Source organism: Triturus cristatus, chromosome 3_2 (assembly GCF_964204655.1).
Source record: "Triturus cristatus chromosome 3_2, aTriCri1.1, whole genome shotgun sequence".
Classification (NCBI taxonomy): Eukaryota; Metazoa; Chordata; class Amphibia; order Caudata; family Salamandridae; genus Triturus; species Triturus cristatus.
Window position 1 is genome coordinate 895,795,646 of NC_140584.1, and position 22,078 is coordinate 895,817,723.

General features: G+C 43.8%; 1 protein-coding gene across 2 annotated transcripts in view; it reads right to left on the minus strand.

Annotated features, from left to right (window-relative positions):
* The window catches only part of ASPA (aspartoacylase), a 167,453-nt gene that overhangs the window by 8,716 nt on the left and 136,659 nt on the right, over positions 1-22,078 (minus strand). For both annotated transcript variants that reach the window (XM_085649330.1, XM_085649329.1), the window contains one exon: positions 5,416-5,525. In XM_085649330.1, the coding sequence (XP_085505456.1) occupies positions 5,416-5,525 (110 nt within the window). The remainder of the gene's footprint in view (positions 1-5,415; positions 5,526-22,078) is intronic.

Below are 22,078 nucleotides of genomic sequence, written 5' to 3' on the forward strand. Positions count from 1 at the left end.
TGCAGCCCTTGGTTAAAAAATAATGAGTAATTCATCCAGCATTTTCACACCTTATTGAACGAAGAGAAAATAAACAGGCAGCCCACATAGGTCTATTCACACTCTAACAACGAAATCAAGACCGTATAGCCTAAGTGAGACATTTTTAACACGCATCTCTTCTAGTATTCTGGAGCCATGAATCAGCAGCATTATTTTAGCAAGGGTTGAAAGAAGAAATAAAAGAGGCCTTGTCTTTCGTTGTACAGTGACACACAACTACATGAGTGCTTTTTGAATTAACCCTACAAACTGACCCCAACAACTATATATATAGGAAATGCAAAGAAATACACGGAGACTGGAATGGAGGGTCCTCAAGCGAGAAAATGAATGTAAATAACAAGAAGTAAAATTTGTGCAAATAGGTGATACTAAAATAACACTATCTCAAGAAGTAAGAGAACGAAGGCGTCAGAAAGGACTGTGCCTTTTTTGTAGCAGACCTGTACATTTTATTAAACAAGCATTTGCAATGCAATAGGTCTCGCATTCACACGATTTTGAGCTCTTGGTATTGTAAATGGCAATGCCTTTTATTTACGTGTTGGTTTTTAAAACATAAAATGCATTGTCATTTACAATGCCAATATGTTAAATTGTTGCAAATGCGAGACCAATTGCATTGTTAAAATTCCGAAGAAATTAAATGTGAATACATTAGAAAAAAAACAACGTTTATACGTAAACTGTGACCTAAATGCTTTACCAATGCTTCTTACATCTATTCCTGCTCACTTTGCCACTGGATTCAAGCAAGCTTGGCTGAAGACGGCTGAAATGCCAGAAACCGGTCCTAGGAAGCTTGTTTCCGGTCCAGGGAAGACATGGCTTGGCAGTTCGGGCTGGACTGTTCCCATGAGGCACAGGGTCAGACTGATTTGCATATGGCCATGTCTGAACTGGGGAAGCAGAGTGGGCTAAAGAACGGTGGTGGATTAAACCCAGATCAGTTGACTGGGGGTGAGTGCTTGCAATGTTCAACACTCCGTCCATCATTTCCTTTGATTTTGCTTTGTTCGCCATAAGTTGGCAGGGTATGCTCAGACGTGAGTCCCTTGCTCACTTTGCCACTGGATTCATGCAAGCCTGGCTGAAGACGGCTGAAATGCCAGAAACCGGTCCTAGGAAGCTTGTTTCCGGTCCAGGGAAGACATTGCTTGGCAGTTCGGGCTGGACTGTTCCCATGAGGCACAGGGTCAGACTGATTTGCATATGGCCATGTCTGAACTGGGGTGGCAGAGTGGGCTAAAGAACGGTGGTGGATTAAACCCAGATCAGTTGACTGGGGGTGAGTGCTTGCAATGTTCAACACTCCGTCCATCATTTCCTTTGGTTTTGCTTTGTTCGCCATAAGTTGGCAGGGTATGCTCAGACGTGAGTCCCTTGCTCACTTTGCCACTGGATTCAGGCAAGCAAGCCTGGCTGAAGACAGCTGAAATGCCAGAAACCGGTCCTAGGAAGCTTGTTTCCGGTCCAGGGAAGACATGGCTTGGCAGTTCGGGCTGGACTGTTCCCATGAGGCACAGGGTCAGACTGATTTGCATATGGCCATGACTGAACTGGGGTGGCAGAGTGGGCTAAAGAACGGTGGTGGATTAAACCCAGATCAGTTGACTGGGGGTGAGTGCTTGCAATGTTCAACACTCCGTCCATCATTTCCTTTGGTTTTGCTTTGTTCACCATAAGTTGGCAGGGTATGCTCAGACGTGAGTCCCTTGCTAACTTTGCCACTGGATTCAAGCAAGCCTGGCTGAAGACAGCTGAAATGCCAGAAACCGGTCCTAGGAAGCTTGTTTCTGGTCCAGGGAAGACATGGCTTGGCAGTTCGGGCTGGACTGTTCCCATGAGGCACAGGGTCAGACTAATTTGCATATGGCCATGTCTGAACTGGGGTGGCAGAGTGGGCTAAAGAACGGTGGTGGATTAAACCCAGATCAGTTGACTGGGGGTGAGTGCTTGCAATGTTCAACACTCCCTCCATCATTTCCTTTGGTTTTGCTTTCAATACTGTGCCACAGAAGGGGGCAGGTGGAAATATATTCAGCTCATACTTATAAACATTTGTAATGTTTCGTTTTCTTATGTGGATCACCGTGAAAAACAGAGCAAAAATGCACTTCTGGAGTGCAAGAAGCCCCGAAAAAAAAGTTTTAAACAAGCGCTCGCCATTGCAGGAAGGCAGGCGCTTGTTTATATTTGCATTGCGCTTTCACTTTCAATTTAAGTGAAAGCGCGATGCAAAAATAAACACGCGGCTGAGTGAAACAGATGTGTACACGCCCCTTGAGATAAAAAATTGCTTCACGACAGCTGTGAAGCAGACGACCCAGTCTGGATGGGCCGGACGAAAAGCAGTAAGGGCGGTAAGGGCGGTAAGGGCGGTAACCAAGTAGCCTCCTTTTCAATGGGAAGCCAGCATTTACCATAAACGCGGACGCGACCCAATGAAAATGAGGGTCGGGGATTCAAGTCCTCTACCCCAAAAAGTCTCGCAGACGCAACGCTAGGCGAGACCTAAAAATGACATTCTGCTGCAAGTCATGGAAAGACCTGAGGAGAACCAGGAGAATGCGATCTACTTCCTCTATCTTGGGAGTTGTGTGCAAAGAAACAAATATTTTGATAATGGGTATCTAATCAGATCATGTAAAGGCCGATCAATTTGATATCACTGATACTTCAGTATTCTGTTGGTCTGTGGGAAAGCCTATACTCCATACCCCCGATTCTACGGCCTTGAAAGCGCAGCTCAAAGGGCTTTGAACAATTGTTTTCAGCTTTTTCTGTTTTGACACTCTTCTACATGGTTTGCTACCGCTTCATTTACGCGTACCTCCCCGCTCGAAAGTACTGAGAGCCAATACTGCATAATTGATTGTGGTGCTAACTTTTTACCTTTTTCATAAAAAATATCGAATTTAGTGTTTCAACTTCTCCAACTGAAAAACTAGCAGAAATATTAAATACTCTGCAAGACTTGACTTCTCAGTCAAGGGGATTTGCAGACGAGGGTATAGGAATTGGTCTTGCCAAAAAAACAATATTTTTATCTATATGATTTACATCAGAGAATATGATGCCTTCTTCCAGTTGTTTTATAATTGACTGGAGCACTGTTGCAGATTTTGCCTGAAGAGTATGAGTCTAGGAGTCATTTTCAAGACATCGGCGGTCTCCTGGTTTATATTCAACATTGTAAACTATGAGTCATCTCTTGTGCCCATGGCCCAAGAGTCTCTTGGCCCTTCCATCCCATCACTCCATCACTCTTTCAAGACTGTTGATGGAAATATGGAAGAGAAGGGTCCTTTTTCGGTGAGTACTTCTCATTACTCCTGCTTATTTTGGCCTCTACTTTTGTGTCAGTTGGGCGTGGCTATGGAATTCATTTTCCCATCTCATCCATGCCCCACAGGGTTAAGTCTCTATGGGCCCTATTACAAGTTCCCTGTAATCTCCATGAGGAGATACTGGGGCTGTAATTAATGATGCTATGTGGTATCTCCCAATGAGATAAAAGAGATTACAAGCTATTTCCCCCAGAATGTATAATAGCATGTGTACTTGGTAATATTGGGTCAATTTTTGCATGTCTCTGCACCCCCAGGAATAATAACAGGACAAAATCTGCAAACATTTACCACCTGCTTGAAGCAGATGATAAATGTTACAGAGGAGTTTTTCTTTCTCTCCTGGTGTGTTTAAGAGGGGCATACAATGATCAGAGGGTACGGTCATTTTTTCTTCAGCTGGGGAGAGCTTCTTCTGCTCCCTCAATGTGGAAGGATGCGGGTGGACGGGGACTGGACTCAAAAGCTTTCTGTAGCCCTGCGGGTCCACAGATTACTCAGGGTCTGGTGCCTCCAGGCCTGTAAAGCCTGTAATTAACAGGTCCGGAGTATGAGAACATGATAGTTTGGGCCCAGAGACACCTGAAATCTTTTAATACCCCGGAGCAGTAACCCCCCAAGGGGATACTCCTGTAGCACCTTTTGACGTGGCGGTATTTTGAAGGTCTTGTTTGTAGTTCTTCTTGTTTCAAGATTAGGAGAGAAGGCCTTCTGCATCAGGGATCAGCAAGAGATCTTGAAGTGATTGTGCATTAGTACAGCTGTCCTATGATTCTCCAATTTCATGTCCATCAATGGCAGTACATCTCCAATCTGTGACATTGATCAGGTTAACAGAGGCACCGCCAGATTAGATCATATCAATCTGTGGAATACCATGATCTATAATTCTCCTGGTGAAAATCACGTCAGCTTGGAGGATTAAAAAAACTGAGGCTTCCATCCATGTTGGTGGCTGTATTTATGCTTATTATCAGACACATTCCTGCTTCATTTTGTACCCTCTTTTATTAGAAAACCCTTTCATTTCTTCATTGTCTCAGGAGAGTGTGTTGCCTTCCTTTAGCCCAGGGCCACTATTCCAGCAGCAGGATATCTTTTCCCATTTCATAGAATGCCCATTGGTGTTTGAGATGTGTTTGGAATGGGTGGCAGATTTCAGCAATTGCAAGATAGTTTCTTGGATAGTTGAGGCAACAAAGGCAGCCTACTTCACGAACTCATAGTCATTGCATTTTTTGTCACAACAGAGAGAGAAAATTCAGTTAATCTTTTTATTGTTTATCGGCAGAGCTGCTACTTAACAAATACATTCTCTAATTTCCTAATTCTCCAATATGAATTGCAGCACCAGGGTGCTGCAGAAAGAGAATACTTTATTCCTGTGTGAAATAAAATCATGGGTTTTGCTCATGGTTTCTCTATCTTCACCTGTGGTCATCGTTGTTTGGAATGCTATCATTGTGTAAGGCTTGTGGAAAAAGGAATAGTAGGGGAATGGATTATTTAATCACTGATAGGCTACATTACCCAGAGTCCTACTTCTCCACATCACAGTCCCTATGCCCCCCCCCCCCCACACGCCCTGTGTGGTCTCATCAGCTTGTGCTGAGAGGATACCTGAAGGAGTAGCAGTCAGGGTGAGATTCGCCCTAGTTTTAGAACTCCTAAGAAGGATATATATATATTTTTAAACAATACTGAACTACACATGTATTTTTGCAGGTCCACAGTAAGCTGTGCACCGACGCAGCTCAAAGTGTAACAAGTGCAATCAGAAAAGCAGGACTTGGAGTAATAAAGAGACAGTTAAATCATTGGGTACATCACTGCAAGCTGTTCTTTTCTTCTGAGAAAATGTATAAAACATATGTTATATAACCTGATTAGTCGTTTTTCAGGCAATAAGGGAACTCCCAAGGCAAAAAACAAAAATAAGCATAATTAGGCTGCAATTTCACAAGTATCAAAACAGCTCCCCTAAACAGTCACACATATTACATGCAGAATAATCATGCTATACCTGAAAATGTTGGTGAATAATAGCAGTAATTTCACCATCTACATTCCTAGGATAATAGATCTTCTCTGATATTTTGTAAACTTCAATATCACAAGAGGGGAATTCTTTTCCTGAAAGGGGTGATTAATTGAAAATTATGAATAATGAATAGTCATAATGCTATAAATAAATGGGTCATTATGTAAACTCACAAAACTGAATTAAAGATTTCAGCATAGAAGGATATGTATCATGCATCATTCAAGTGTGAGAGCCAACAGTTTATCAATCATTTAACCATAGTTGGGTGTTGCTGTAGTTTTTGACTTTTTTTATTTGTGCCATTCTTTATTCCATCATCATAAGTAACTTTATTTTGATCTCTAGGATCATAAAAGTACACACAACACATGAAATCATCACCTTATTATACAGATGACTATAACCAAAGACCAAAGGCCAGTAGTGCATAGTTTTTTTACATTTTGCACTAAAGTAATGCATAACAAAGTCTCTTGGAAAAAATGCTCCAAAATTAGACAATTCCAAAATCCGATCAATTGATGAGCTAGATGGTTATTGATGATTCTGAAAACACTGTTAACCCTCCCCCAATAAATTTTTCTTGAATTTTGACATACATATTTAAAAAACGAATATCGTCACTTGTAAATGGAGATTCAGAAAAAGGGGGTTCCACTGAACACCCTAAAAGTGTAAATGCAAGAGAAATTTGTTAACATGGACTATAGAAACAAAGTGCAAAAGTACAGGTATCCATCAGCTTTGGGCTGCAACTTGTATTTAAAAAATTCAAAGATTAAAAGCAACAACATAAAACTAGCATTTGCCGAATTACCCTAATTTCATTCTAGAACAATAACGTAAGTAATTAAGAGGTGCTGCTCCTGTTTTCAGAATATACAAAGAACAATAAAGTGCAAGAACATATGTACTGCTTGGTATACAATGTTTATAACAAAACTTTTACCCCGCAGGGATTCAAAGCGCAGTCGTTACAACTACCGCGTTGTGATTCCGCTTACCATTACTCCGCAAGTCGTTGTTCAGACTTGCGGAGGGGGGGGGGGGTGTTGGATTTAAAATCCAACACCTTCCTTAGTGTTCGCACAGACTGGAGTTGGAATAGTAAATTATACTATTCCAACATCCAGCGCCCCCCCTTCTGCAAGTCGTTGTTCAGACTTGCGGAGTAATGGTATGCGGAATCACAACGCGGTCGTTGTAACGACCGCGATGTGAATCCCTGCGGGGAAAAAGACTGCGGGACAAAGACATATATTCGTACTGCTTGGAATCCAAGATTTCAATATTCACAGAGTATTAAGTGTATATCGTTCACTATAGGGAGGCATAGCAAGAAGCAATTTAGACCATAGAAAGATATACGAAAAATCAGTGAGGAACTCTTTTAGTAACAACATATGTCCAAACTTGGTGCAACCTGTTCAAAACAAGCATTTGCAATGCAATAGGTCTCACATTTGAGAGAGTTTGAGCTATTGGCATTATAAATGACAATGCCTTTTATTTATTTAAACGCAATTATAAACTCGCACACATGGGTTGAAATGAGTTGTGCAGTGAGATCAAGGTGTCTGCTGCTCCTAGGTAATACAGCGTGGCCGGCACCATGTGCAGTGCCTGCTACTGCTCAGATATGAGCTGACCTTTGTGGCCTAGACAGATTTGAGCCACTCGTCTCCTTTCAATCCCCCCCCCCCACCCAGAAAGAGAACTAATATACAGTCCTGCGTGCCCCAATTCATAAAATAGGTGCAGGCACTCAAGCAGAGACTGTCACCGCTGCTGTAGACATAGTTGGGTAGAAAGTGATGCGGGTCACAGCAGCTGCCCTGCTCCAAGGGTTACCGATCCTGCAACAAGTCTTCCCTTCTTCACACCCTCGTAGATCTTAATGTTTCAGAGTTGAAGGCTGTGTGCATGCACCAAGCTAAGCTAAACAGGCAGATGGTCTGCCCTCTTGGCTGCCATGTTAGGGTCACGCAACACATTTAACCACATGTGACTGAAAGCAGAAAAGGTTGAAGTTGCCTTTTCTCTGCTGCAAAACTTTCCAAAAGAAGCAACAGAGTGGGCAGAAAAGATTAAAGGAATGAGTTAAATAAAGGTAAAGAAAATATTTTTAAAAAAGATTAGGGGCAAGAGAGCAACGTGCTATAGAGGGTGAGAAGCACACAAGGAATTCAGCTGTAGAGCACACGCACTTGTGGAGTGCTTTAAAAAATAAACAACGTACCGTATCTTAACAGCTGAGGAAACTTGCAAGACGGGTATGGTTGCAGAGAATGTATTTTAGGAATAAGTACTAGTTATTATTGTGGTTTAGGTGGTTGGTTTGTGTTTAAGTAGATAATTTATAAATAAGTAAAATTAAATATTATTGAGGCTTAGCTAGTCAGATAGTGTTAAATTCATCATTTATTAATGCGTAAGAATATTTTGAAATGGCTAAGGCTAGTACACCAAAGGAAAAGTAGATTTCTATAGAAGATAAACTAAATAATGTTCTGGACAAGTTTTCATAAGATTTCAGTAACATGATGGAGAGGAAAATGAAGCCTATGTTTCAGGCCAGAGGTTTAACCTCTAAGCACAATATCATTTGGTCAGCTGGTGAAGGTTCACATGATCGGGAAAGGGGTAAGCTTAGTAGGAACAGGAAACAAATTGAAGTCAGCCTGACACAGGTGAAGAAAAGGAAATCTGCGGAGGCAGATATTGGGTTTTGTGACCGCACAAAATAGGATGGTGTTGAGGAAACACATGGGGGTCAACAGAAGGGTCCAGAAAAATGAAGAGAAGTTTTAAAAATGTTCGCAAAGATACAGTTGCTCTCTGTGAGGATTCTCTGGCAGCGGAAAAGTAGAATTGAGCTGGTCATCCGAGTTTGATTCTGCTGATGAGAATAACACCCAGAGATCAGAGCCATTGGAGAGCTCAAAGAGTGGAGATGCTGAAACTTTAACAGACTTGTTAGGGTATTTTATGTTTAACCCCATGTTAATAAAGCATCCGCTTTCACCCAAGTGGTCCCGCCAGCACATGTTGCTGAGTATGTTGAAACATGGTTAAGGAAGCAAATTCAAATGTGAGATTACGTCTGAAATCGTATTGTCCAAGGCATATTTGTCAAGTAAGGTGACGATGACGCTTGACTTAGATGCTAAAATATTAGCATTTATTGGTAAACAGGGACAAGATCCCAGAAAGGCATTGGATAAAGGACTAAGGATGTTTCAGGATAGGTTACTGGACCTTACAGAACCGACTGAGGATGCTTATGATAACAAAAACGTTTTAGATGTGGGGGAGTTAAAATAGTGGGGTCAAAGTCTACTTTGCCTACTATGCAGTGCTAACACGGCTATTTCTGTTGAGTGAAGAAAGAGTATTTTTTTGAAGATAGACCCGAAATTGGTAGAATTGGCCAATAATTAATTGTTATTTGGGGATGAATTCATAAACGAAATGTCAAAGTATGTAGGAGCATTTCGTTCACTGCAGAAATCACAATGTGAGATTAAGAAGGTCTTTCACAGGCATATTTTTGGCTGGGCTGAGCAGAGCAGAAGTCGTTACCCCGTCTGTAGTCAGGGCATCATGAGGGCTTCGTTTTCTCAAGGATTTAGAATCTTTCAATATCAGAGCTCAACTCAAGCAGGGACATTCTATCCCTAGAAGCAGAGACCTAGAGGAAGAGGAAATCATGGAGAAGGTTGTTCCCGGGTATCAGGTAAGAGTAGACCCTATTATTATCCCTTTACACTCTGGAAGTAGACTAGCTCAATTTTACAACAACTGGACTTGGGTAACAGAGCATCATTGAGGGCCAGAGATGGTGCAGGGTTATTGCATCAATTTTATAGAAGAACCAGTACAGTATCATTGTCCAGGAATCATAAGATTCAGTGCAGAACTGTCAGAACTAGTAGACAAGGAGGTTCAGGAATTGGTGGCAAAGGGACCAATCGAGGAAGTAAGAGAAGAAATAAAAGGGTTTGTGAGCAATACATTTCTGGTAGAGAAAAAGGACAAGGGTATGAGACCAGCGATAAATCTGAGAAACTTGAACAATTGTGTGGAGTACCATCATTTCAAAATAGAAGGCATGCACTTGTTAAGGGACAGTCTACGGCCAGGGGACTATTTGACCGGGCTAGATTTGTAAGATGCCTAGTTAACAATTCCATTATAAGGTTTTTAAAGTTCAGGTGGGGCAGAGGGATGTGGAAGTCTATTTGTCTACCATTCGGGCTTTCCTCTGCCCCGTGGTATTTCACATAGGTTCTACGCCCTGTAGCAGCATTTCTAAAGGAATGTGGTGTAGGTCTAATAATTTATTTGGATGAGATATTGCTCTTCGATCAGGAGAGATCGAGGATAGTGGAGTACACAAATTTAGAAGTGTCCTTGCTGGAAGACCTAGGCTTTGCAGTGAACAGGCAGAAGTCGTGTATGATTCCGAGTCAGGAAATTCAATTTTTGAGGTTTATGGTGAGTACAATAGAAACAGATGCAAGTTCAGTAGGTTGGGGTGCACGTTGTGTTGCAGAATCGACAGGGGGAATATTGTTGGAAGAGGAAAGCAGGTTACACATAAACTGTTTAAAACTGTTGGCAGAGTCCTTTGAAATAAGACGTTTCATGAAAGGCAAGGCGAAGTTTTCAGTTCTTTTAAGGATGGACAACATCTCAGCCGTGAGATACATGAACAGGTTCAGAGGTTCGAGCTCAATGGATCTGGTGGATCTGGCAAAGGAATTCTGGGAGTATTGTTTGAAATGGAATGTTTTGGTGCAAGCAGATCTCATACCGCGTTTAAGCAATGTGGAGGCAGATTGGTTCTCGAGGAATTACAGGGGTTCGAGCAATTGGTTAAGGAACAGATCAGTTTTCCTGAAGTTAGTAGAGATTTGGTGTCCCTTTCCAGTGTGTCGGTTTACAAACAGGTTGAATGCCCAGATAAGGAGGTTTTTCAGTTGGCATCCAGATCCAGAGTCTCCGGAATTAGATACATTCCGACACGATTCGAGGGAGCTCAGGTCACATACTTTCCCTTCCTTTTTGATGATTACTCGAGTAACCTTGATGGTCCACAAATGGAAGGAGATGGTTGTGTAAATAACACCTCTTTGGAGATCTCAGGCTTGTTATCCCATTCTTCTAGAACTGTCAGTGGATTTCCCAATCTGGTTGCCAGTATTTCAAGAAATATTAGTAGGCTCATGAGAAATTAATGATATGGTAATAACAGATCAGTCGCGGATGGTAGCATGGAGAGTTTCAGGTAAGTTTGGGAGGTGCTGGAACTTTCAGGGGGAGCTTCAGTTCACATTAAGGAATCCTGGGCACCTGGTACTCGGAAAATGTAAATGTTGGCAGAAATGGTTTTGCTGGTGTGTGGATAGGGATTTTGATCCTGTGTCAGTGGATGTTGTGAATTATTTATCGGAAATGTTTGAGAAGGGACCATCTTACAGTACCATTAATGTACATAGATTGGCAATTGCTGCAGGCCATGTTTTGTTTAATGGCATCACAGTGGAACAGGATGTTTTGCTGAAGAGACTAAGGAGGAATATAAGGATATAGAAGCCAACAGTTTCTAGGTATAATTTAGTGTGGAGTGTTTCTAAAGTACTGATTTATATAGAGGGATTAGGCGCTAATGATTGTCTAAGTTTGAAGAAAGTATCACAGAAGTTAATAATATTATGTTTAATTTCATTTACGAGGGTTTCCAATGTGTGGGCCCCTGATGTTTCAAACAGGATTTTTTTACCAGAAGGGGTGTGTTTTTATTTAAATAAAAGGACAAAAACAAATTCAGTTGCAATATTTTATCCATTTTTTGATGAGCATCTGTGTGTGGTTCGTTGTGTTGAAGAATTTGAGAAGAGGATATAACAATTCAGAGCTTTGGCTGTGAATCAGTTGCTTTAGACAACTATATAAGGCTGTATTGTCACCAACTCTTGCAAGACGGGTGATAGAGGTGATGAAAAGATTAGGCGTGGATTTGACTTTGTTTCGAGCACATTCTGTGAGGGGGAAGTCTGCTTTATGTGGGGGTGCAAGACATTTTGAGGTGTGAAGATTGGTCAAATGATGCAATTTATCACAGATTTTATTTTAAGCCTGTGGTGAGTGTGGCTTGTTGTTTGGTAGAGAAGCTTTAGCCTTGCAATAATGTTAGCCTCTGGTCTTCCCATAAAATGTAGATTTTACCCAGCTTTGATGGACAGAAAATCTGGATTTAATTAGAGACACAGAGGCTAATATTATCTCACCCTTCATCCCGACCTTGCTTTCATTACTATTGTGTTTACTTTGTTACTCATGGACAACAACAGAGTAAGCGGATGGAGGAAATGGAATCCACAGAGGACATTGGAGATTCTTGTGAATATTGAATTTCTCCCCTTGGATTCTGGAGCCTTTGGACTTTGATATTTACAGACTTTGACATGTGTTCTTGTAGTTTTTTAAGACTTTATTTATGTTATATATGTTTTGTGACTTGTTGCAGTGAGCTAAAAAAAGGAAGAAGGCTGGGAGTTCTAGCCTTTTATTATGTTAGAACTTTTGTTACTATTGCTATTGTAAGTTCTTTAGGGGCTGCTGAGTGGTGGCAAATAAAGGAGATTGCAATGATATTAGCCTTTGTGTCTTTAATAAAATCCAGATTTTTTGTCCATCAGTGCTGGGAAAAATCTACATTTTCTGTCCGTCAAAACTGGGGAAATCTGCAATTGACATCTAGGTTTTCTAGCATCAATCCCAAATAAACAGGTCTGGGGATGCACTATATTGTAGCCTATAGATGTTCTAGTATTTATTTCTTCACAGTACCCCGATTTGATACTACGACCTAGCAGTTCCAGGTCAAATGCAAACATGTTGTGTCTATCCGTTTACATTTTGGACAGCTAGTATCTTTATTAGACTCTGCTATGCATCCCAACCAGTGTAACGTATGTTGTACACAATACATTGAAAGGGAAGAGGCAGAATCACACATTACGGGTGATTTGGTATGTTAGCTGTAGGACATTCTCTCATGTAATTGCTGTACATTCTAATTCGCAGTATATCTCAGATTGTGGCTGTTTTGGTGTTTCTGCTAGTGTTACCTTATAGGGTCAGGTAAAGTTTTGTGTCGTACCCCTTATATTTCTACTTTTTCAATGACACCTTATTATTCTACAAATTGTCCAATTGTCAGATGCAAGAACGTGATGGCACTGTCTAGGGTAGCTAAGCAGTCAGTGGCATAGACAACACTTGCTGTGTTGTTTCCTGCACTTTACCAGACTGTTATGTTCATAATTACTTCTAGTCTAGCTGTGTTTTTATTTATGGGTTTAGATTCCAAGAGGCTAATCTGAAGTTGCAGGTAGGCGGTTCCCAGAGCCTCCCTATCTATGCCTTTTTCTTCTCCAATCCAGCCAGAAGCAAACAGCAGTTGGGCCGCAAGGTAGTAGGCCCCTAGAGCTGTGGTCGAAGTGGGGGCGGGGGGATCCGAGGGGCATGATGTGCCCCAACTTTTTTAATTTTAGAAGAACAGTTATCCTACTTTTTGTGAAAAGACATCAGTCCCAGGACGGTGAATTCAGAAAGGGTATGCTTCAGCTGAAGTGTAAGGCAGGGAGTCTCCAGTGATGTAAAGCCGAGGGAGGGGCAGACAGCTAAACAAGTCTCCTTCCGAGGGGGCCTGCTTCCCTGAAAGAAAGCACAACTGGTCAATCTGCAAATGTAAAGGGTGCTTGTAACCTAGTATTGGCTTTAATTAAAAGACTCACTTGAAGCCTCCTGATGACACACATTTATTCTTTTTGAGTGGTATGATAAGGAAGCTGCCAGCTAAGCTGTGAAGTGTGTGCTTTTAAAAGACAGTTACAAAAGATTTTTTACAGTACGTACAGGAGCCTATTCTATACTGTGTGTAATGCAAGTTTAAAATAACAACTTACATGTTCATACTGCTTTCTGTCACAGACTGGAACCTTTTAGCACAAAATATACACAAGTCAGTATTCTGAACTACAGCAACCAGTATTCAACTCTGTGGCTCTCTGGTGCAGTGTGTTAACTAACAGAGGTTTCATAATGTGCGATCATAATGTTTGATAGTAAAGTTCTCACTGATTAACATATCTCGCATTTAATTTGAATTTAAGCTTTGTGTTATTTTATATGTAGTTACATGAAGGTGAAACACCGAAAAGTAATGAATATCCATGCCTTAGACCACGCCCCCACACCACTAACCCCGCCCCACTGCACGTAGCATCACAGTTCCTATACATTTTTTTAATGCACCTCGATCACTGCTCTAGAGCAGAGACTTATAGGCCTCTATCTTTGTACTTGCATTGTAGAGCATCCATCTTTACTTCTCTTCTTGGGTCGTACTATAGTTATAATTGTGGATTTCAATTGTTTGAAGGTCTTCCATGGAATTGGGTACATGCTACATTGCAATAAATGTAATATCTAGGGAGTATTAGCATTTTGGTCATGTCCACTCTCGGCTAAGAAGAGGATAAGGATGTAAAAAAATGTACTGAGTTGTTAATTGCGTGCGATTTCTTTCCGTACATGTAAGAGTAGATCAAGGTAGCGGAGCAATTCTTTCACTCAAGGCATCCCCATCTCTGGCAGTATTTCAAAGCATCTGAAATAAATTGACTCTAATAGGAATATTTGTAATTTTTGTCTGTAAATTCTCAGTGTAGACTGCAGTCCGAATCTTTCCTTCATTATTGATAGAATTTCCAACAACGCCAAGGGGTACACCAGGTATAGCAATAGTAAATTGCTCACAATAATTCAATGTTTTTACAACCATGTAGTTCTATTGCACATTTTAGGAGTTTGTTACATAGCTGACAGCTAAGGATTCTATTGCTAGGACAAATCGTGCCCTCGTCTCATATGCTTTCAGCTCCATTCCTCCAAAATGAATCCATTAGTTCTAACTTTCATCGCGGTTTTGTGTAATAGACTTGTAGTGGATTTGAGCAATTCGACCTCTTCAATAGTTTCTTGTTAAATGTGCAGGAGGTTTGGTGTTATTATGCCAGTATATGTTTGGTACCATGCGGCAGAAAGCCCTTATTAATTTCCTCTAGTTTGTGGGACCACTAGATCTTTTCATTGTTCATATGTTAGTTTCATGAATATCAGTTAAGCACCTGTATGTGACATGAGTACTCATGTTGTCTTGCGTTGAGTCTTCACCAGAATTCTAGTAGTTCTAAGTAAACCATACCCTGCACCAGCGATCAGGACATTTCTCTACATATTTCCTTGGGGGAATCCTATCCTTATCATCATCCCAGCCTTATAAGCTGGAGGTGGGGATCCAATAAGCAGCTCAGCTCTGTAAAGAAGGCTGGATCATTTGTGTACGGGGCCTACTCTTGTTATCTGTCATCCATTAAGCAGGCTGTTGTATAGAACAGTGAATCTGCCTTCTGCACCTGCAGGTTGCTTCTGGACTGTAGGAGCTGTACACATTTCTGCTCCTCTGGCATGCAAGCTATAATTGGCACCGTTGAAGTGGTCCAGTCAAACAATAAGTGAAAGTGCAACTGAGCAGTAGCTTGATCTTCATGGTAACAGTTGTCAATAAAATATTATTATTATTTAAGATATTTGTGACGCTCATCACACCCCTTACAGGGACTCATCATAACGCTACGATTCAGTTGGATTTCCCCTCACCTAATTCAGGAAGGCTCACAATGTGAAGAGTCAGGTTTCTAATATCTTACTAAACTTCTGCAGCAAGAGCTCTTTCTGAATCAATAGAGTAATGGAATTCCCTAGAATGGCAGCCTGAACCTTGAATGTTCTTCCACCATGTTTTAGGGATGGTCAACAGTAGATTGTTTGTTGGATTCCAGTATTCCAAGATATGACCATATGGATATCGTGGATGAGGAGGGTTCCATATGGTCAGAGAGGTTGGATTTGATGTCCTGCTGAAGCCGTATATTTTGATGCCAAAAGTTCTTAGTGGGACAAGCTACAAAACTTGAAAATCATAATGGCCAATTCTCTCTCTCTCTCTCTCCCTAACTATCTGTAAATATATATATATTCACTTAAAAAACCATAGGTTTCACACACGTTATAGTTAGGAATTAGCATTTAAAAAACCTTGCAGATTCACTTAAACCATAGGTTTCACACATGTTATAGTTAGCTGGACATTTCACTCATAAAAAACCATTGAAATTCCCCCGTTATAGTTAGTTCAGATAACTATAACTCGCGCGCCCGCTATCCACTGCTCATGACGTCACATATTACATCACTCATGACATGGTCAGTGGCATCACTCATGACATCACTGATGACATCATCCTTGTGATAGAGTGGCGGTAGCGCGAGTTATAGTTATCTGAACTAACTATAACAGGGGAATTTCAATGGATTTTTTACGAGTGAAATGTCCAGCTAACTATAACATGTGTGAAACCTATGGTTTTTTAAGTGAATTTGCAAGGTTTTTTAAATGCTAATTCCTAACTATAACGTGTGCGAAACCTATGGTTTTTTAAGTGAATTTGTAAGGTTTTTTAAATGCTAAGTTATGTATGTTTTATTATATTTTTTATATATATATGTATATTTTTTTTTTTAAGGTTTTTCACCGTGCGCGCACCCCGCGATTTTTTGAAAAAAAAATAAAATGTTTTTTTCACCCTTTGGGGTCCTTCAGGGACCCCCTGACAAAGACTAGGGGGTCAGGAACTCTCTACCCTGCCCCCTTTTCACGTTCTCCACCTTTCCTTTTCACTGTCAGACACAAAACACACAAATGGCGGCCGACACTTCCTGATTGACCGATTCGAACGTTGACTGACATGTAACCACCAATCAGAATTACGCTCGTGCACGTTAAGGTGCGCGCACCGTGCGCGCCTATAGATATTTATGTACTTTTAACTGCAATTTTCTCAGGAACTTCTGAACAGATTGACTCCATATATGCAAAAGGCACATCCCTGACCTGAGGACTACCTCTTTGCCAAATTTCAAGTAATTCTGTTCAGCCGTTCGGGCTGTACCTTCGACTAAAGGTCCTATGGGAAAATGCATGGGGAAAACGCGTTTTGGGACCCCCCTTTTTTCTCAGCCCCCGCTTGACGAATCACCCCGAGACTTTCAGGGTAGGAGCTGAGCGGAGCGCCCCATTAGTTTTGAAAAATTCGCGAGGATTCGACAACCGGCTCCAAAGTTATTCAAAATAGAATTTTCAGATTTCCTATGGAAACTCGGTCCTAACTATAACTATCTACTGGCGACCGCCAGTAGATAATGTATGCTTGGTCCTAAAAATCATTCAGAGGGTAAGGCCAGGAGCGGTAAGGCTGCACAAAGTTAGATAACATTTTCCAATTAAGAAACTCAGAGTGGAACAAATCATGTTGTTTGGGCGGTAATGTCTTTTTCAGGTAGCCTCTGCATCTTGACTTGGTCCTCCAGAGGTCGAAAACTCTTCTAAGACAAACTTTTCAGTATCTGACTACATCTAATGCTCCCAGCATTTTAGAACAGCTTCTAGGATACAAGTGAATACACAGACCTAGGAATCACGCTCTCTCACTTCCTCCAGCCATGGACTAGTCTGATCACCTGTTTTTTCTGCATAAATGACAATCATTTGTACTTCATCTACAGATAGTTAGTTAGTCTGCGCTTTGAGAATCGTTCCCAAAAGTGGAGTACAAAGGAAATCAGTTTCCAAGGTTGCTCTAGGGAAACCTTTTTACTCAAGGCATGCACTTGGTTAAATAAGCAATAAGAAATTACATCATGCAAAATTCTTAGGAATTTTGCATAACACACACAAATTTGGGACTATCGCCACTTTTGTTGATGTTAAAAACATTTTATCCAGGTCTAACCTTGATGCCACTCCTATTCCTCATCAATAGTGAAAAATAGCATGTTACTCTGTACATGTCTGCAGATATGGTGTATGCTGTGATGTTTGAAATGTGCCGAAGTTATAAAACAAAGGTATTTAATCATAATACAACATGCCGTATTAGACGTACACCATCCAAGTAGCCCATACAATAGTAAGCTCCAACTTACAATTTTGGGACAATATAAAAAATGCTTATAATTAGAATTTTTGTGCTAAGATTTCTGTTTTAACCGAAGTGTAATTAACTATAAAAAGACATTTATGTAGTCAATCAAATCTTTCTACGGGTGCCCTGGGTTTGTAGCACTTTATATCGTTTTTGATTACAACAAGGTAAAAATAAAAATATTTTTTTTAAGTAAATCACAGCCGAAGGGCTGTGAATATTTCTAACATTACAAATCTGGGAGGGCCCCTTGACTGAAAAATGCACTTAAGCAAAGCAGCCTTTTCTCCCTCCTCCCGGAAATAGGGGCAAATAGTGGTGTCTTCTGTGCAGGCCCGCAACATCCATTGGACTCACAGGGCTTCAGCCCCACAGCCCCCACAGCCCCCCCCCCCCCCCCGTCGTATGTGGCAGCCCGGGATGAGACACCTTCCCGGGCAAAAAAGCAGCCGCACCCGAGCACTTCACAGGTCTTTAAAAGACCATTTGCATGTTAATGAGGCCTCGCTGTTGTTTCACCCCTTCTAAGAGGCCCTGCAGCTCCACTCTGCCTATTGCTTAAAGTTCAGCCCCCCCCCGAAATTTTTGCTCAGCCCCCCCCCCCCGAAATTTTTGCTCAGCCCCCCCCCCCCCCCCCCCGAAATTTGGCTCTAGTTGCGCCTCTGCTTCTGTGTGTCTTATATTTGAGGCCTGATGGGTTGGGGTGGCGTGGAAATGAGAAACAGAACTGGTGGGTCCAAGAGAATTAAGTAAAGCTCCAAGTGCAGACAATATAGCAGTCAATGCTTAACTTTAGCAGGTGTTAACTAGAGCTCTGTAGTGTCGCGGTCTAGTTGACGCGCGCACTACGTGAGGACGGCGATGTGCGTAGCGGCCATTTGGACGCTACTGCGCATGCGCGAGCAAGCGCGCGAGGAGAGACGGCGATCGGAGCGTGTTGCCCGGCGCTCTCTCGGCAATAGAAGATAAAAGTAGAATAAAGGTTTCTGCAATATCCTGAGTGCCTCCTGAGAGTTATTGGGGGAAACCTACTGACAGCCTAAGCACATAGCATCATTACAGTGGCGACGAGACTGGGCTGGTGAGAACCCTACGTGCAACAGGAGGAAGGTGCCCCCAACCTGCATCAGAGAGGAGGTCCACCAGAAGGGACATCACCCCACGCGGTAAGAAGACCGAGGGGGTCGAGGACAGACGCCTACGCACCGGGAGAGCGCGGCAGAGGCAGATAGACGCCAGGAAGTGGCACGTGGGCAGTAAAGGAGCCGGCCACGAGGTAGAGGAAATCGCAAGCGGACAGCGGAACGACAGAGGAGACCCTGGCGGAGTCGGGGGACGACGGAGCAGCCAGCTCGAACGCAGTCCCAGGTACCCGAAGTAGGGGAGCGGGGACAGACGCACCAGGTAGCCCAAGGAAGCTAGTGGAAGCCAAAATGAGTGCACAGTCATCGACTCTGACGACGCCAATCCCATTCCTACCACGCCCGGGAGAACCCATAATGAAGTGGGAAGACTGGAGGGAGTACTTCAAAAACTACCTGGAAGCGCTGGAAGATGAGAACGAGGAGGCGTTCTCCAGTGCCAGGAGGAAGAGGATACTTCTACACAACCTGGGACCAGAAGGAATACGGGTGTTTCAAAACCTCACACCGAACGTCAGGCAGGTAGGGGACACAGACGTGTTCGCCCACGCCATAGAAGACTTGGACAACCACTATCGGCCAGCGGTGTGCACCTCCATCGACCGCTATAACTTCCAGCAGAGGAAGCAAGAAGCGGGGGAATCCGTAGATGACTACGTGGCGGCGCTGCGAAAACTGGCGATGACGTGCAAGTATGGAGGACTACAGGATGAATTCATCAAGGACCAGATCGTTATGCACACGACAAGCAAGTCAGTACAGGACAAACTGTGGGCGAATGGAGATGCGACGCTAAACGAGGTGATCGCCATAGTGAAACGAGCGGAACTAACCAAACGCTGCGCGGAAGCGGCTAAGAGAGACCCGGCCCCCAGACTCACAGTCAACAAGGTGGACGACGCGGACCATCAGGCACGGGGAAAACCAGCGACGGGGGAGTACAGAGGAGCGACCAAAGGGAAAACAAGACCCGGACAGACATGGAAACAAGAAAAAAACGAGGCTATGAGATGCTACAGGTGCGGAAGCTCGAGCCATGCAGCGCACGACAAACGGTGCCCCGCATTCAGAGCCAAGTGTGCGTTCTGCGGCCTAGTAGGTCATTACGAAAAAGTATGCCGGAGGAAAGGGAGACAGCAGGCGGTGAAATTCGTGGCACAGGACGAGGGGGAAGAAGTGGAAGGCCGTGAAGAAGACGAAGAAGTCCTGTGTATAGAAGACCAGGTACTGGGCATTGAGGGGAGAAGAACGCGCAAACCCCAGTGCGACATGATTATTGGAGGAATACACATCACCATCGTGGCGGATTCAGGATCTCCATACACGATTGTTCAACGATCGGTATGGAATGAAAGGTTCAGACCCACGTGGGGCACGCAACTGGAGCCCCCCGACATTCGACCGGTCACCTACACAGGGGACCCGATCCCGATGGTAGGGTTCAAGACGCTGAAGTTCCAGTTCAAAGAGCGGAGTGCGCTCTGCAAGCTGTACGTCGCGGAGAAGGGACCGTCAGTCCTGGGCTGGATGGACCAAGGAGAGTTAGGCGTACAGCTGAACCCAGGAGGGGACACCCAGGTGATGGTGACTCTGGACGGAGAGGAGTCGACGGCAGAAAAATGGCGGAGCGGGCACCCGAAGGTTTTCGGCGGGAAGATTGGGAAACTAGAGAAGTTCTCCCACAAAATCGTCCTTAAAGAAAACGCCCGGCCGGTAGCGCACAAAGTACGGAACATCCCGATTGCGGTGAGGGAGGCGGTGCAACAGGAACTCCACCGACTGGAAGAAGGGGGAATCATTGAGCCCATCGACAGTGCGGAGTGGTTGGCGCCTCTGGTGGTGGCCATGAAACCGTCAGGCAAGGTGCGCCTCTGTGTGGACCTCAGAGAGTTGAACAAGTGCATAGTGGTTGAAAAGTTCCCCTTGCCACGCATGGAGGAAATGTTGGCCCGCACGAAAGGAGTAAAATGGTTCTCCACCATCGACTTGCAATCGGCATACCACCAGGTAGCGCTACATTCGACAAGCAAGAAATTGACGTCGTTCATCACGCCGTTCGGCTGCTACCAATTCTGCCGCATGCCCTTCGGTCTCGCCTCGGCAGCGGCGGTGTTCCAGAAGCTAATGGCCCGCCTATTTAAGGACATTGAGGGAGTGCAATACTTCCAGGATGACATCCTAGTGATGGGGACAGAGCTGGAGGACCATGACAGGAAGCTGTCGGCAGTATTGAAGATCCTGGAAGAGAAGGGCCTAACGGCAGAGTGGGAGAAATGCCACTTCGGGATGACGTCAGTCACCTACCTGGGGCACGAGATAGGTGCGCAAGGAATAACACCGAAGAGAGGGAACGTGAAGGCCATCTGCGAAGCACCACCGCCCACCTCCAAGGAAGAAGTACGGTCATTTCTAGGGATGGCGGAGTACTATAGCAAGTTCGTCCACCACTTTGCCACAAAAACCCACCACATGAGGCAACTCACGAGGGACAAGACGGCGTTCATCTGGACCGAGGAGACGCAGGAGGAGTTCGACACAGTGAAACGGGAAATCGGTGGAGCGATCCCGTTGCAAGGGTACGATCCCCAGGGACGGTCAATATTGATGACAGACGCGAGTGAAAAAGGGCTTGGAGCGGTGCTCATGCAGGAAAGACCGGAAGGTGGAACGGAGACGATCAGCTTCGCGTCCAGGACGCTGACGGCGTCGGAACAAAAGTTCAGTGTGATTGAGAAAGAGATGCTGGCGGTGGTGTGGGCTATGGCGAAGTACCGTCAGTTCCTGTGGGGCACCAGATTCCAAGTGAAGACGGATCACAAGCCTCTAGTGAAGGTATTGACATCGGACGGCCATGCCAGCGCCACACCTCGGATTGCGAAAATGACACAAACTCCTGGAGTACAGGTACGACGTGGAGTATATCCCGGGCTCCAGAAACAAGATAGCGGACTACCTCAGCAGGGCATCTGCGATGGACAGTGCCTCCAATGACAGGGAAGACGACGACGAGAGGGTGGCCCTGACGGACGACCCGGAAAAAGCCATCAGCAGGCAGGAATGGAAAAACGCGTATGAGGCGGATGGCGATATGGGCGACATCAAGGCGTACATTGTACGAGGATGGCCAGAAAGGAGAAGACAAAGACCAAAAATCAGGCAGTTCTACGAGGTCAGAGAAGAGCTGTCGGTGGGAAACGACGGGGTGTTCGTCTACAGAGTTGACAGGGTGGTACCACCGGAGAACATCGTACCGACCCTGCTAACCATACTACACGAAGGCCACCTGGGAATCGTGAAGACAAAGGCCAGGACGAAACAAACATACTGGTGGCCAGGGATGGACACGCATGTAGAGAGGCACGTGAGAGACTGTGTGCAGTGCCT